The sequence below is a fragment of the Pectinophora gossypiella genome, chromosome 29, assembly GCF_024362695.1.
Source record: "Pectinophora gossypiella chromosome 29, ilPecGoss1.1, whole genome shotgun sequence".
NCBI lineage: Eukaryota > Metazoa > Arthropoda > Insecta > Lepidoptera > Gelechiidae > Pectinophora > Pectinophora gossypiella.
The window spans coordinates 2,958,054-2,973,490 of record NC_065432.1 but is presented as its reverse complement, the minus strand read 5'-3'; the positions used below and the strand labels follow the sequence as shown (position 1 = coordinate 2,973,490).

The 15,437-nt window shown below is 40.1% G+C and overlaps 1 protein-coding gene across 4 annotated transcripts in view; it reads left to right on the top strand.

Moving 5' to 3' along the window:
- Positions 1-15,437, top strand: part of LOC126379420 (leishmanolysin-like peptidase) — a 254,652-nt gene that overhangs the window by 89,889 nt on the left and 149,326 nt on the right. For all 4 annotated transcript variants that reach the window (XR_007568328.1, XR_007568329.1, XM_050028171.1 and 1 more), the window contains exons 5-9: positions 1,637-1,748; positions 12,114-12,240; positions 12,458-12,602; positions 13,304-13,441; positions 15,098-15,163. Coding sequence is in view for 2 of the 4 variants with exons in the window: in XM_050028171.1 (XP_049884128.1) it covers positions 1,637-1,748; positions 12,114-12,240; positions 12,458-12,602; positions 13,304-13,441; positions 15,098-15,163 (588 nt within the window). In the remaining 2 variants the exon portion in view is untranslated. The remainder of the gene's footprint in view (positions 1-1,636; positions 1,749-12,113; positions 12,241-12,457; positions 12,603-13,303; positions 13,442-15,097; positions 15,164-15,437) is intronic.

The window sequence follows — 15,437 nt, the reverse complement described above, 5'->3', positions numbered from 1 at the left end:
GGATGCGATTGCACACATCTGGCAACCGTTAAACGAGTGTATCAAATCATCATCATCATCATCAGCCGTATGACGCCCACTGCTGGGCATAGGCCTTCCCCAAGGATCTCCACGACGATCGGTCCTGCGCTGCCCGCATCCAGCGGCTTCCCGCGACCTTCACCAGATCGTCGGTCCACCTTGTAGCGGGCCTACCCACTGAGCGTCGTCCGACACGTGGTCGCCACTCCAGAACCTTTCCGCCCCATCGGCCATCGGTTCTCCTCGCTATGTGTCCTGCCCACTGCCACTTCAGCTTTGCAATTCTTCGAGCTATGTCGGTGACTTTAGTTCTCCTGCGGATCTCCTCATTTCTGATTCGATCGAGCAGAGAAATACCGAGCATAGCTCTCTCCATTGCCCGCTGAGCGACACCGAGCCTCCTCACGAGACCCAGTGTGTATCAAATATCGTTAACTTATTTTGTGTTTTCTACTAACAATAGGTTAAGACTGCATTTTTACTAACAACTATGGATTGTACATACATACATACATAAACTCACGCCTATTTCCCACCGGGGTAAGCAGAGACTATAGAATTCCATTTGCTTCGATCCTGACACACTTCTCTTGCTTCCTCCACATTCATCAATCGCTTCATACACGCACGCCGGTTCAGAGTAGATCGTACTGAACCTTTTCTAAGGACATCTCCAATTTGGTCATCGTAAGTCCTTCTCGGTCTTCCTCTGCCAGCCCTACCATCAACTTTCGCTTTATATACCGCTTTTGCAATCCTATTATCCTTCATCCGCTCTACGTGTCCAAACCAACCTAACATTCCCTTCTCAATCCTAGTCACTATATCGATGGATTCACTCGTCACTATGGATTGTAAATCTGAAAATAAATGGTTATTATTATTATTATTAGAATCATGGTCTGAATCATCCCTCAAAGTTTTCGTTACGATGACACTAACATGTATATTTGTACTTTATTATGTATTATCGTATGAGGCTCTGTTGCCGGAATTAAATGTCAGTTGCTATGGCAACGAAGTCCCTTATTATCCCTTATTCTCTGCACTAATAGGTTGGTGAACCAGTACCCTTTGATTACAGGAATTATTGAGGGTCTTGACTTACCTATAATCAGGTTTAAGACATTCTTTCGATAGAAACAAGATGGTTTTAACGTGATTATAGAATGAAGAATAATACTACGTATAGAAAGGCAACTCTCCGCTCCCCACCAGCATATGAACTAGCTTTACCTCACCTCCTCCGTCTTACTTTAGTCTTCAATCGTATGGCGTCAGACGTCACACACACAGATGCGCGTGTACGATAACGTCAATGTGTAGTGTCTGTGTAAAACGAGGTGTTTTATATGAAGTGTCCGGGATGTGGTCACTTATTTATTTTTAAATACTTACCCTAAATAGTATAAGTTATGTACGCCGTAATTGTCATATATATTAGTCACAATACCGTAACCTTCTAAATGTAAAAATGTTTTAATGCTTGTAATATCGCTGTACTTTATAAATAAATAAATAAATTTTCCGTCCTATACGTAGTATTATTCCTTATTCTAAGCTCAGGTGGGGTTTTGCCCGGAGATATTTATGGATAATGCAATCCTTGTTACAGAAAATGTCCGTCCCGACAAGTGTTCGTACGCGGCGGGCGGTCGCACTGCATAGACTCCTGCGCAGTCGACACCATGTGCGGGGAGGTGCGCGTGCCCGATCATCACCTTAATGTGAGTAGCAGCTTTTAATGATGGGCCGGACACATTTGTCGGATGCATCCGGAGCGATGGGCACGGGTCGTTACTCACTGGATACCTCAGGGCGGGAATAGAAGTCGAGGAAGACCGCGTAAAAGATGGTGTGACGACCAGCAATGCTTGTCGGAAGGATTGGCTGGAGATGGCAAAGTCGAGAGGAGTGGATAAATCAAGAGGAGGCCTTTGCCCAGCAGTGGGATCGTATAGGCTAAATAAGACAAAATAAGATGACTGATCCAGCCGATTTTAGCTACGGTAATATCAAGTGGAAATTTCCATCGCAAAAGTATAGAATTAAAAATAATTTAAAAAGACATGAATTTTGCGACGGAAAATTCCACTCGATATTAATTCAGAATTATGAGCAAAACTTACAAGCCGTATTACAAGAAATTTTCATGTAAAATTTTTCATTGTTACAAGAATGTTTTTCTTTTTGACGTGACTTATTGTAGATTTGCCGCGGATGGCATTAACTACTTGGCCAGACAAATGGGGAGCGCTGAAGGCTCTCACCCGGTACAACGTTTAAGACAACAGGCCTGAGGGTGCCCAGTTGGGCGCGAACCTCGCCCTAAAATCTACAATAAGTTACGCCAAAAAAAAACTAACACCCTGTAGTCGTGAGCTTATACAATACAAGTACACTTCATTGCACCAAAATAAAAAGAAATAATTACAAAGAGTCTTAACTAAGTACATGGCAAGTGCGGCCTTATCGCTTAAAGCGATTTCTTCCAGACAACCGGGCGAGGAAAAAAGTAAAAATTGAAAGATTGCGAGTACAAACTACAAGTACAACTTAAGAGCTTATGTGATGCAAATAAAACAAAATTGCGCCATTATGCGTTATTAATAAAACTAACAAACATGGTTGGAGGTTCGGTGGTCCCGGTGATGTTAGCAGCTCTCAGCAGCGCTTTGTCCCACCACGACTTATCTGAGGCACTGACCAAACCCACTGGTTGCATAGCCACGTCCCCTATATTCTGATACTTCATATAATCATACTGGTCGAACTCCGCTCTCTCTTTTTCAGTCGTCAGGTGTCTTTGTGGTTCTAATTTGATGTTGAAGCCGTTAAAACGCGTTGTGAAGTCTTCAGCCTCTGTAGGTTTGCTAATTTCTGTAGTATTGTCAGGTTTAGGTCCGTCGTAGTTCAAAAGCGCGAATCTTTCGCGCGTTCGCGATCTGACTCTATGTTTAGGAGTTTCGGCCGTCTCAGGATTGCCAGTAGTGATGGAATCCGCTGTGTCGGCTTCGAAATTCAAGCCGCCTTCTGGCTTTGCGTTCTCCTTTTTTTCCTCGCCAGTTTTAGTTACAGAATCGGATTCCATTTGCTGTGCTTTGTTATTGTTATCTACTATTTGGTATATTTGGCTGTTCTCTTCTTTTTCTTTCTTTTCTTCGTCTTTGGTGATGAGTTCGAAATTTAAAGGTTCGTCTTCGTCCTGTTCCTTTGTTTTCTGTTGGGGTTTCGGGTGGGCCATCACTTGAGGTTTAACGGGGCGTTGTGCTCTTGGACTCTTGGGGTGTCTTAGCGGGGCTTGAGGTTTCTGTTGCTGCGCCTGTGGTCTTTGTTGTTGCGCCAGTGGTCTCTGTTGTTGCACCACTTGTGGTCTCGCTTGCTGCTGCCTTGTCTGTTGTTGACCTTGAGCTTTCTGCATTTGAGCCTGTCGTATCTGTTGCTGTCGTATTTGTTGTTGTTGTTGTATTTGTTGTTCTCGCACATGTAGCTGTTGCTGCTGGATTTGTTGTTGCTTTTGCATTTGCTGTTGTTGATAAATTTTCTGTTGTCGTTGTTGTTGGAGCTGCTGCTGTTGTTGGAGCTGCTGTTGTTGTTGGAGTTGTTGTTGCGCCGGCTGCCGCACTTGTTGTTTGGCTGGTGTCTTCAGAGTAGCTTGCTGTGGGTTCAAGGCCTTTAAAGGAAGTGCCTGTATGACTTGTTGTATAAGATTTTCTTCAGTCAAAGGCCGTTTTGGCTTCTGCCTATTTAACGGTTTTGTTTTAGGCCGTTTGGGCTTTATGGGCGCTTTCAGGTCTTCTATGTCGACGTTGAAAACGTTCTCTGCTGATGGTTGCAGTTGTAATTGTTGTATGTGTTGTTGAATCTGTAGTTGCAGCGCTTTGTGCTGTTGAAGTTGCTCTGCTGGTATTTCTCCCTGCTGGAGTAGATTAATACAAGGGTACAGAATCTAAAATACAATCGCTAGCGCCTTAACGTCACGCCTCTTCTATCATGAGGGTTGTAAGGTGGATTCCCAAGTAGCATTGGCGAGTCTAAAAAGGGGATATTAGATATCTAATAGAATGCGATTTGATTGTCTACCTCTAGAGTAAAATATCCCTCAAGTTATCTTCAAGAACGCTTATAGATAGCCTCTAGCCAAGTGGGCACAACCTTGTAGCTATTCATAAGAAGGAGTTAAGAACGCACGAATAGATAGAGTTAAGAGTTGAAAATTTTCAAAGTCTAAAGGCGTACTTCTAGAGTCTTTCTAAACTGTTTATAGACCACAATGTGCACTAGTAGATAGTCTATAGATAATGTTAAGAGCTAAACAGAAATCTTTGCATGTGAAGTTTTAAGACCAAATTTTCTTAACATTAACAGCTTTAAGATAATTTTTATTTGAAATAGACAACGATTCATAATGGCGCAGATCTCACAAGAGTAAAAGTTAATATTACAACATGGCGTTACAAATTTCTAAATTCCTATTTATTTACCGCTTATACGGGCTGATACTGTCACCTAGACATGAAAAACCTAATGCGGATGAAAGTCTCTCGTGGAATTTGTGTAAAACTCTCTTAAAATAAGAGCGCCCGCTTTAAATGTAATATTTAATTAATAATTTACCAAATAAAAAAATATTTTGTAAAAATAATATTTTTTAAATTAGATTTAAATGCTTTAACCATTTATTTCATTCATAATATAGTATTTTAAAACGTGTAGAATGATTTATTAGACATAATTTATTCATAAAAACACGAATAAATAGTTCGTTATAATAATGTAAAAACGTATCAAGCAATAAAAATGGCGTCTAGTTAAAATTGTCTAGAAAATCGATTCCTTTAGAACAAACATTCTAAAGAATTATCTGTAGTATGGCTCTAGATAATGACAAGACTATTTGTACTTGTTACATACTAAACTTACTAGTCGAAGAAAAAACAGGTTTATGAGTGATTTAAGATTGCCTATAAACTGTCATTTTTGTATACTGTTTTATCTTCTCGGAGTATTTCTAGACATTCATCAGAGAACTGTATTTTTTACGTTGTGAACAATTATGGATGGAATTGTGCAGAAGCAATCGATTGCATTAATTGACGAGGGAAAGTAAAATATTTTTATTTGTATACAATGCGAAATATAATCTTAAGTCATTTAGATCTTTCGTTAAATTCAGTCTAGTATGGTTTAAAGAAGGCGATAAAATGTATGAGTGGTATTACATCTATCAAAACGATATTGAATTCTCTTTTATAAATAAACCTACCATTTGTAACATTTTTCAAATTTTTGTGTTCATTATCCACCTTAGGATTTTGTATCATAAGTGGCTGCAAATAGTTTCTTGATTTGTAGTTCTGCCTACCCCTTCAGGGAATACGGGCGTGAGTTTATGTATGTATGTATTTTAATATATTTTTTTTATTTAAATATAAAGAAATTTAATTATAGACGTTCTGTACGTTTTTCTACCTCTTAGGTGAATTTTATTATTGGACTTACTTGCAATATTAGAGATTCCTAGAGTTTTAGTTTTTTCAAATCTAGCATATTTCTTTTTTTTTACTGGTATATAATGACGATGACACAGGTCCGTTATTTTCTCTTGATATTATTCATTTTGCAAAATAGAACTCGCTATTGCAAAATAGAATTCACTTTTATCCGTGCGGCGACGGAGAAAGAATACGATTGTCGCCGCCCCCCTCTTCCCGTGGGTGTCGTAAGAGTTGACTAAGGGTAATTCCAAACATAACACCTCTTTTAGCTGGTGGTAGACCCTGCCACCTGGTTAGCTACCACCCTCCCGCCGGATCCAGGCGCCAAGCCACTTGCTGCGTTCCGTCTGTGCGCGGGAGTACCAGTGCTTTTGGGGGATGTAAGGGTATCAGTTGTGTTGCTTAGAACCGATTTGGTTCCTTAAGCGACGTCAGGCCGGGAAGCTCCCTCTGGAGGGTAGTGGGATTCGAGGCACGGTCTTGCCGGTGGCCGACCGCAGGTAGTTGGGGGCCCTGTGGTATTCCGTCAATCAGCACACGACCCTAAAATGATTTGTGACCGCAGTGCAGTAATAATAAGGTCGCTTTTTCTAAACTTCATTTTTGTGCATTTCTTTTGTCTATGGTGGTTTGTCCATGGCAATCCGTCAATCAGCATACGACCCTACAAATACCAATAACAATCTCAGTGAAGTAATAATAAAGTCGATTTTTGTTTGAATAAAAGTCATGATTGACAAATAAGTTTTAAATTTAAATTGGTGGATAGATTAATACTCCTCTTACAGGTATAAGTGGCAAATCGCTTCACCAGCCCCCTCCATCTCAAATGCACCACCACAAAGATCACCTTTATACTCGGCGCTGCGTCAATTTGTACACATCCATTAATAATTGTTATGTCATCACGATCTAAGAAATTAACACATCCAAGGTCCTCTAAGACCTCTCAGTCGGTCCAAAGCATTTAATCTCTCGCCTCTTGAACTATATCTTGAGTATGAGGCAATATATCGGCTGAACGCTCACGTCAGGACCAGCTGGGAACCCCAAAAAATGAGATCGTGATCTTTAATTTTTTACTGTCTCCGTTGCATAAAGCCAATCGATCTAGTAAAATTGCACTTAGTTATGCTATTGTTAGGCAAATAAACACTGGAAACACTGTTTCACTAGCAAATTTTTAGAATAACTATAACATATCTATAAAAGTAGTTTATTTAGACTTTAGTGTCTCTCTAAAACAAAGATAAGAGTACCACTAGCTAAAATTGAATATTTGTAGAAAGTTATATCTTAAAATATACCATCTTATCTATAAAATATCTTGAAAATAGGTTCCTCTAGGCTTTATTCATTACTTATAGATAATATTGTCTTAAGATAATCGTCATACCTAGAAATGTACTTAAAATAAGTGCTCTATAGAGCAAATTATCTAAAAATAATCAAATATTAGTGAATATACTCTATAAGAATACTAATACTTTATAGAAGCCATCTGTAGAAAGCCCTTGTCTAGAAATAAACCACGAATAGACTATCAATAGATAATTTAGTTTTAAGCCTCCAGACCGATGCTACTTGGGTTACCAACCTCATCAACCCTGGTGTCAGAGTTATTATTGAGCCGCCAAAGGTCCCTGACATGGCTCATGTAACGGCTACTTCTACATCAGTAAGTAGAAACCGGGACCATCGGCTTATGTGCCTTCTGAAGCACGGATCATCTTACTTTCGGACAATTAGGCGATCAGCCTGTAATATCCTAACTACACTAGGGATCACAAAGTATTTTTTGTGTTATTTCCCCACCGAAATTCCAACCCGAATCGTGAGCCTAACGCTCTAACCAGTAGACCCCAGACGCAGTTCTGAACCACAGAGGCTGTCAGCAAATGAAATTCCATAGTCTCTGCTTATCCCAGTGGGATCTATATCCCATAGGACGTGACGTTATGTATTTTTATTTCACCATATTTACCTGCTTAATAAGACACGACGAATTTATTAAAAACATCATAGAAGGGAAGCTACAAGGAAAGAGAGGAAGGGGAAGACCAAGAAGAGCTTACATGGAACAGATTAAAGAGAAGGCGAACGTCGTGTCTTATAAGGAGGTTAAGGAATTGGTCTTTAATAGACAAGAATGGAGAATGCTACACCGACAAGAGCTGATGTTTTACCTGCGACCAGTACATAGGCCTAAGGTTAGACTTTGGTTTTGGTCTGGCGACAACTTTCGGTGGTCTTTGGTTGTTTGGATTGTAGAAGATGGATCTCTCGTCCAGGTTGCCGTCTCCCGGCGCGTTGTAGTTCACGTTGAAGATCCTGCCGAGGGTTGGTCGGGTTGTGGCTCGGGTCAGGGTTTTGTATCTTTGCTGAAAATTAAAAAACAAATTCGAAATTATTTTTCCAGAATCCATTATACAACAAACATTAACTCACGCCTAAATCCAAAACAGAGGAAGACCTAGAAGGACGTACGGTTGCGAGCACTAATATGTATACACTTTGAAACCATGTCACATCAACTTTTTTGACAAATTAAATCATAAGTCTCATTAAATGTCAAATATGATAGTGCGACAGGGTTCTAAAGTGGGTACATGATATTGCTCATGACTGTACACTGACCAAATTGGAGATTTCCTTAGGAAAGGTTCAGTACGATCCAATCTGAACCGGCGTGACTCGGTGTGTGTATGAAACGATTGATGAATGTGGAGGAAGCAAGAGAAGTGTGTCAGGATCGAAGCAAATAGAATTCCATACTCTCTGCTTTTTTCGAAAATCCTTTGCTATTTCCCACCCGGGTAACCGTAGTTAATATCAAATCGTATTTCCGTCGCAAAACTCTTTTTTTTTAATTTTAATTATTTTCAATTCCGTACTTTCGCGATGGAAAATTCCAATTGGTTAATATCAAATGGAATTTTATTTTTTTTTCCAGTATTAATGAATTAATCAATCAAATACACTTTATTTCTAATTCGTAACTTAATTCCTAGTATGTGTGTGTGTGGGTGTGTGTGGTGTTTGTTTAGTCCTAGTATGGCTTTGTAATAGACTACTCTGGGCGCCATCCCACTTGCGTCAGACAGAGTACTGCGGGGCGGAAGGCAAGAGGGAAACCACTGCCCTATTTTTCCCTAAAAAGTAGCATGGAAATGCTGCACCGACAAGAGCGTGGCTCTTAAATTGATGATGATGACGTAACTTAATTACCTATGTTTTTATTGTTATACGTTACGATATCACTTACACTAGTTACACCCCGTACAAGTACGTACAGATAGCCGTACAAGTACGTACGGGTGTTAGTGACACCGTAATCAATACTTTGGATGATGATTCAGACCATGACTCTGAGTTGAATGCAAGTGTAATTTGAAAATTAATGGTCAATTTTGTATTTTTCTTTGCTTACTACTTTTGCGACGGAAAATTCCACTTGATATCAGTTCAGATACATGGTTTCAATCATCCCTCAAAGTTTTAGTTATGGTGTCACTAACATGTATACCTTCGAAGTCCAAGCCTGCTGAGCTGGCCCTTGTCGTTGTATCTTGTTGATATTGACTTCATTATCCGACGCATACGCAACATTCTCTTGGTTCTCCTCGTTTTCCTCAGAAACGTTGGAGACTTGCTGACCAGTAGCTCGTGTGATGAAGTCAGCTAGTTTGGAAGAACATAAATATGAACTATATTAATACCAGCGTCGTGGTTCACGCCGCGACTTGTGCTGAGTGAGGCCCTTTTATCTCAGGACATCCACCACCACCTTATGATCATTGTAATGAACATCCTTGTATGCTTTTTGTAATTGTTTTGTAAAAAAAAAATGAGATGTTATTGTCTTGTCTTTGTGTGTGGCGTCCTTTTATAATAAACAATTTCTATTCTATTCTATTATGATGATGATGATGCGATCCAGCCGATTTCGGCTACGGCGACTGCGTCAACTCCGACGTTCATGTGCTCGCATGTGGCTTATATAGCCAATCTTATTGGAAAAGATCCTCGCACATAGCGGGCATGTGAGCACACCATTTAAATATGTATAATTGATCGCCGCACGCTGTCGGGTTTTCAATTCATCGCGCTTGGCGTCAAGCTCTAAGCGCACCCCAGACACTTCATACAAACAACCTCGTTTCACACAGACACTACACATTGACATTATCGTACACGCGCATCTGTATGTGTGACGTCTGACGCCATACGATTCAAGTCTAAATTATGTTCGAGGGGGGGTGAAGTAAACTTAGCTCAGACACTGGTGGGGAGCGGAGAGTTGCCGTTCTATACGTAATAATAATAAAATAATAAGAAAGTTTATAAAGATATCGTCATCAGCCCATTAATGTCCCCACTGCTGTTGCACGGGCCTTCCCTATGGATGGATAGGGAGATCGGGCCTTAAACCATCGCGCGGGCCCAGTGCGGATTGATGGTTATTAACGACTGCTAATGCATCCGGGACCAACGGTTTAACGTGCCTTCCGAAGCACGGAGGAGCTCGAGATGAAAACTTTTTTTTTGTGGTCACCCATCCTATGACCGGCCTTTGCGAAAGTTGCTTTACTTCAACAATCGCAGACCGAGCGCGTTTACCGCTGCGCCACCGAGCTCCTCAGGTAAAGTTTAGTATTATTCCTTATTCTATGCTCTAAGCGCCATCGTCAATGAGGTTGGTGATCCACCTCACAACCCACAAGACGGAAAGGGGAATCACTTAATAAATATATTTTTTGGGTTTGAGTTTGTGGACTTTTCAGATCCCCTCGTTGATCGTGGGGTTATACGTACCTATTTTCTGGGCTAGTGGCTCGGAGACAAACTTCCTGGCAATCTGTCGTACGTCTTCTATGTTGGCTGTTAGCAGAACGAACGTGTGCGCGCAGTGGGCTATGGCTAGAAGAAGACCTGGAGATAGAACTTAGGATCACGACCATATCCTAATAGGCTAGTTTCCAACTAGTCAAATAAAATAAAAAATAATAATAATAAAAAAGTTTATTTAGGTAAAAATCTACGACACACATATATATTAAAATATACACACATAACATTAATATTTAGTTGGAAAACATAAAGGTATATGGGTGTCGCAGTTCACCAAAAAAGGCCAGGGTTCAGTGAAAATTTACCCAGAGGGCAACACTGATTTTCAACCCACGCCGATCGGTGAAACGCGAGTACCCGCACAATAAAAAAAAAAAAATAATGAGTACAAAAAAACGACTTAGCGTTACACATGGAAAGCAGAAACAGAACAATAAAAGAAAGAAATATTACACTAAAAGAAGGATCTATAAGTGAGTAGTGAAAGCAGTGTGTAGCTATGGTGCATGTGATGTGAGTGCGATAATCAAAAAAATCAAATCAAATCAGTTACTTTTAACACATTCCTCGCTCCCCGCTCGGATCCGAGTGGGGCGTGGCTATTGTAGCGGCGCCTACCGCTCGGATCCGAGCGCTAGGGTTGGCAATTGGGGATCGCAATTCCGGACCAATTTTCAAACCCGGTATTTTCGTTATTGCCCCCAGAACAATACCGGTATACCGGGATTTGAAAAATGTGTTTTTCAATTGAAATAATAATAATAACAATATACATTTATCCATATTTACAACCATATACTTATACTTCATAAAAATTCACCTTAAAAAGTGTTGGTTTCCAGCTATGATTTTTATTTATTTTGTAAACAGTGAATGTGTTAACTAAACATCAAAACACGAAATTACCACGGAATTTATATGAAAAAGCACACTGTGACGTCATAGAAAAACGTGATAAAATGTCGGTCTTATTATATGTATTAAGTTTTTCTTCTCACTTAAAATTCATAGGCGGAGGACAGGAGTCCTAGTACGGCTTTGAAATAGACTACCCTGGGCGCCATCCCACTCGCGTCAGAGTACTGCGCGGTAGGCAAGAGAGAAACCACTGCCCTACTTTTCCCTAAAAAAGTAGCATGGAAAATGCTACACGGACAAGAGCGTGGCTCTTAAATTAGTGGTGTAATATTGGCTTACCGGTAACTCTTAGATGGTTGAAAATCATTATTAAGAAAAATTATGGACTTGAAAAATGTTTTTGTTTCATATTTTTTTTATAACTTTATTTTAATTTAAGTTTTATCGTCGATTCCAATTGGGTTTACGAAAAATATATATCGTAAACTAGTTTATAGCTTAAATGAAATTTTACATACGTACATAGGTACATCGTAAAATGTATACAATATCTGTGATATTAGGGGATATAAGTTTTAAGTACGTCCCGAAACGAACGAAAAAACGCAGTTTTTAAAAAATATATATATATATATATATATATATATATATATATATATATATATATATATATATATATAAAGGAGATCATCGGCTCTCCATACTTTGGCCGGCCCAAATTCGAAAGTGCCGGCCAGAGAAAAAAAATGTGTCGAACCTTTCGAGTACATTGCTGTGAACATTTTTTACTATGACACCAAACGTTTATGACCATTTTTTGGCCGGCACTTTGACTTCTGGGCCGAAATCCGATGATCTCCTTTAATATTTTTTTTTATTTTCCAGCCATGTTACGTATGCAACAGCACGGGCCACAACTGCCGGGCGTTACCCCGGATGCGGCCCAGGATTCCTGACGACGTCTCGCCGACAGAGATCACGGGGAACGGACTCAGTGAAACGGAGCCCCCAGGTAACGCATTTTGTATGAAGTGACAAAGCGCTCCGGTTATATTGAGCACAATGGACACAAAATACAGAGATAAGGACAACATGTACAGAAAAGCACAACAGGCGGCCTTATTGCTCATGCAGCAATTTCTTCCAGGCAACCTAATACAGGCAACCGTATAGAGTGGTGATGGTGACATTTTGCCTTTTTTTTTATTAAAGTCAGTGTTCTTCGGCAGTTTTAGAAGAGGAGATGGAGGAACCCATAGGAGTGGAGGACACGGACTTCGTGCTGTACGTGAGTGCTGTGGAGACGGAGCGTTGTCGGCGCGGGCTCACCGTCGCGTACGCATCTCATTGCCAGCAGGAGTCTGCCTTGGACAGGTAATAGCCCCGATTCCTGCAGACACCTCCTAATTTTATTTTCAGTTATAGTTTGAGGCCCCCAACTTATTTAGACTATCAATACACTCTAGAGTGAGTAATGAGTCTACTTCAGACGCCGCCACCGCTTTAAGGGCAGCCTGGCTGTCCGACAGTATGAGAATGTTACTGTTTGTGTTCCCCAAATTTTGGTGCACACAATCAATCATGGCATACATCTCGGCCTGAAAAACTGTGGCGTGTGCCTCCATGTTGGTTACCCTCTTACGCTTGGGGCACCCTCCGTATACACCCGCCCCTGAAAAATTCTGTCCGGTTAGTGGCCAATATAAAATTTTGGAAGGGTTTTTTAAATTTCTGCCTAAAATTGATGAATTTTCATACCTCGATTGCCCGTCCCTTTCCTTTTCGGCAGATATGACAATGACAGGTATAACTTAAAATAAACTTAGATGGTGTGTACAGGAATCCGCACCATTAATAGCCAACATCAGCATCATAACATCATATCTAACCAGCATCTAACAACACATCATCGAACGAACTTATACTATCTACATAATTTAATGTACACAAGTACAAGTATTTGGAACACAGGTCAGAGACTTTTTTTTAGAAAAATTCGTTACGTCTGCGGTTATATTTGTTTATAACTCGTCAGTGGGTACGGACGTTTTTTTGACGTAATTTATCTCTTCCAGGCCAGTAGCGGGCCACGCCAACTTCTGCCCAGGCGAGCTGTCTACCAAGTACCGTGATCTGCCATCAGTGCTGTCAACGGTCAAGCACGAGATGTTGCACGCTTTGGGGTTCAGTGTGTCATTGTTCGCGTTCTATAGGTGAGCCATTGTGTATTCAGTGCAAGGGGTTAAAAGGGCCACGTCAAAGCAATTCATCTAAAAAGCGACATGGCAATCGGGGCATGAGGTGAGCCGCGGAGGCGGGGTCGCCCCGCACACCCGCACAGTCCCCGCGGCGTCTTAGTCTTAGTGTCGCACGAGTCCGTATCGACCGCGTTTATCGATTATAATCTCGCTCACATAATTTATTGAATTAGAAATTAACATTTACACAAAAGAAAACCAATAGATTTAAAAGAAATCTAATCTAAATATTTATGGTCAATCAAAATTAAATTAAGAAATTATTGAAAACTAAGAATAATATTTTAGAAATAAAATTAACGTTGCATGGTTCAGATGAATAAATATTAACTTAAATGAAAACGTGGTATTATTTTATTCACATTTTGTTACATACATAATAAAAATATATCGATATTGAAAACGTCACGTCACTAGAGAATTGCCATGTCGACCTGTCGTCTACATTATCTACAATTTTTGGCGAAACGGATTTGCATCTTTTTACTTTAGCAAAAATTACAGATAAAGGACCATGACCCTAATGAGACCCGTCCCCCCTTCCAACAGGTAATTTTTTGTATTTCATTAGTATCTTTAAAAATATTACCAATTAGTTCTAACTTCAAATTCCATGGGGTTTAGAAATAAAATTTAAAAAAAAGGTTTGTCTAAATTGGTTGAAACAATGTTGTACAGTCATAAGCAATATAATGTACCCACTTTAGGACTCTGTCGCACTAACATATTTGACATTTAGTGAGACTTACAGTTCAAATTTGTCAAAAAAAAATAATGTGACATGGTACCAAATTGTATACATATTAATGCTCGTGACCGTACCAGGCGGTACCCAAAATCGTACTTAATAACCCGAATTCCGGCTAAACCCCGCGTATTTCGAGAAAGTCGCCATAGAACAAAAATATCAACTCAGAAAGGGGCCGTCCATTAATCATGTGATTTTGGCATTTTTAACCCCCCCTCCCCCTTGGTGATACATGGTGAGGTTCAAGACTACCCCCCTATCCTATGTCACGTGTATTTTTTTGTACCTACCAAAATAATTGCACGAAACGCCGCTTTTCGGTTCAGTATCGCGCGTTTGCCGAAAAAATAAATACTCGTGATATATTACTACACCCTCCCTCCCCCCTTATGATATTTCGTGATTTTTTCATGGACCCCTCTCGAGGCTCGCATGATTAATGGACGGCCCCTAAGATGCTTCTGAGATATTTCAGGAATCTGTTGATTGAGGGGGACGTATTGACTCATCGTCCTTTAGGAAAAAAAATAGCAAAGTCAGCCCCGATTTTTTATTTGCGCATGTAACAATAAGTGCGCAATTTCAACAAATCGCACATCTAGTTCTTAAAAGTCATAAATGTCAAAAAATCTGAAATTGATTTAACTTAGTAATTAACGTAGATATGGCAAAACAAAAATCGTTAAAGCGCTCTACTGTAAAATTTAAGGATTACATTTATGACCTTAAAGAACTAGATGTGCGAAATGTCAAATAGCAATATTGCTGTTTTAGATATCAGTCCAGTGACTTTTTTTATCTCCCCCCCCCCCCCAAATCGAAAATTGACCTTTTTATAATCTAAACCCGTTTCAATATCATAGGGACGACAATGGAGAACCGCTCACGGAACGAAGACCTGATACCGGCAATCCACCGCTGGATGAAGAGTAAGTGGAATCCATTACTAGGTAGATTATTATTATTGTGTATGTCAGACAAAAAGAAAATATCCTGCGTAGATCATATATTCAGCTGAAGCTCCCCTAACCAAGTCTAAAACACATACATACATAACATAAACAGCCTATATACGTCCCACTGCTGGGCACAGGCCTCCCCTCAATCAACCGGAGGGGGTATGGAGCATACTCCACCACGCTGCTCCACTGCGGGTTGGCAAACAAATAAATATAATATATTAAATTAATATACAGGGCGTTA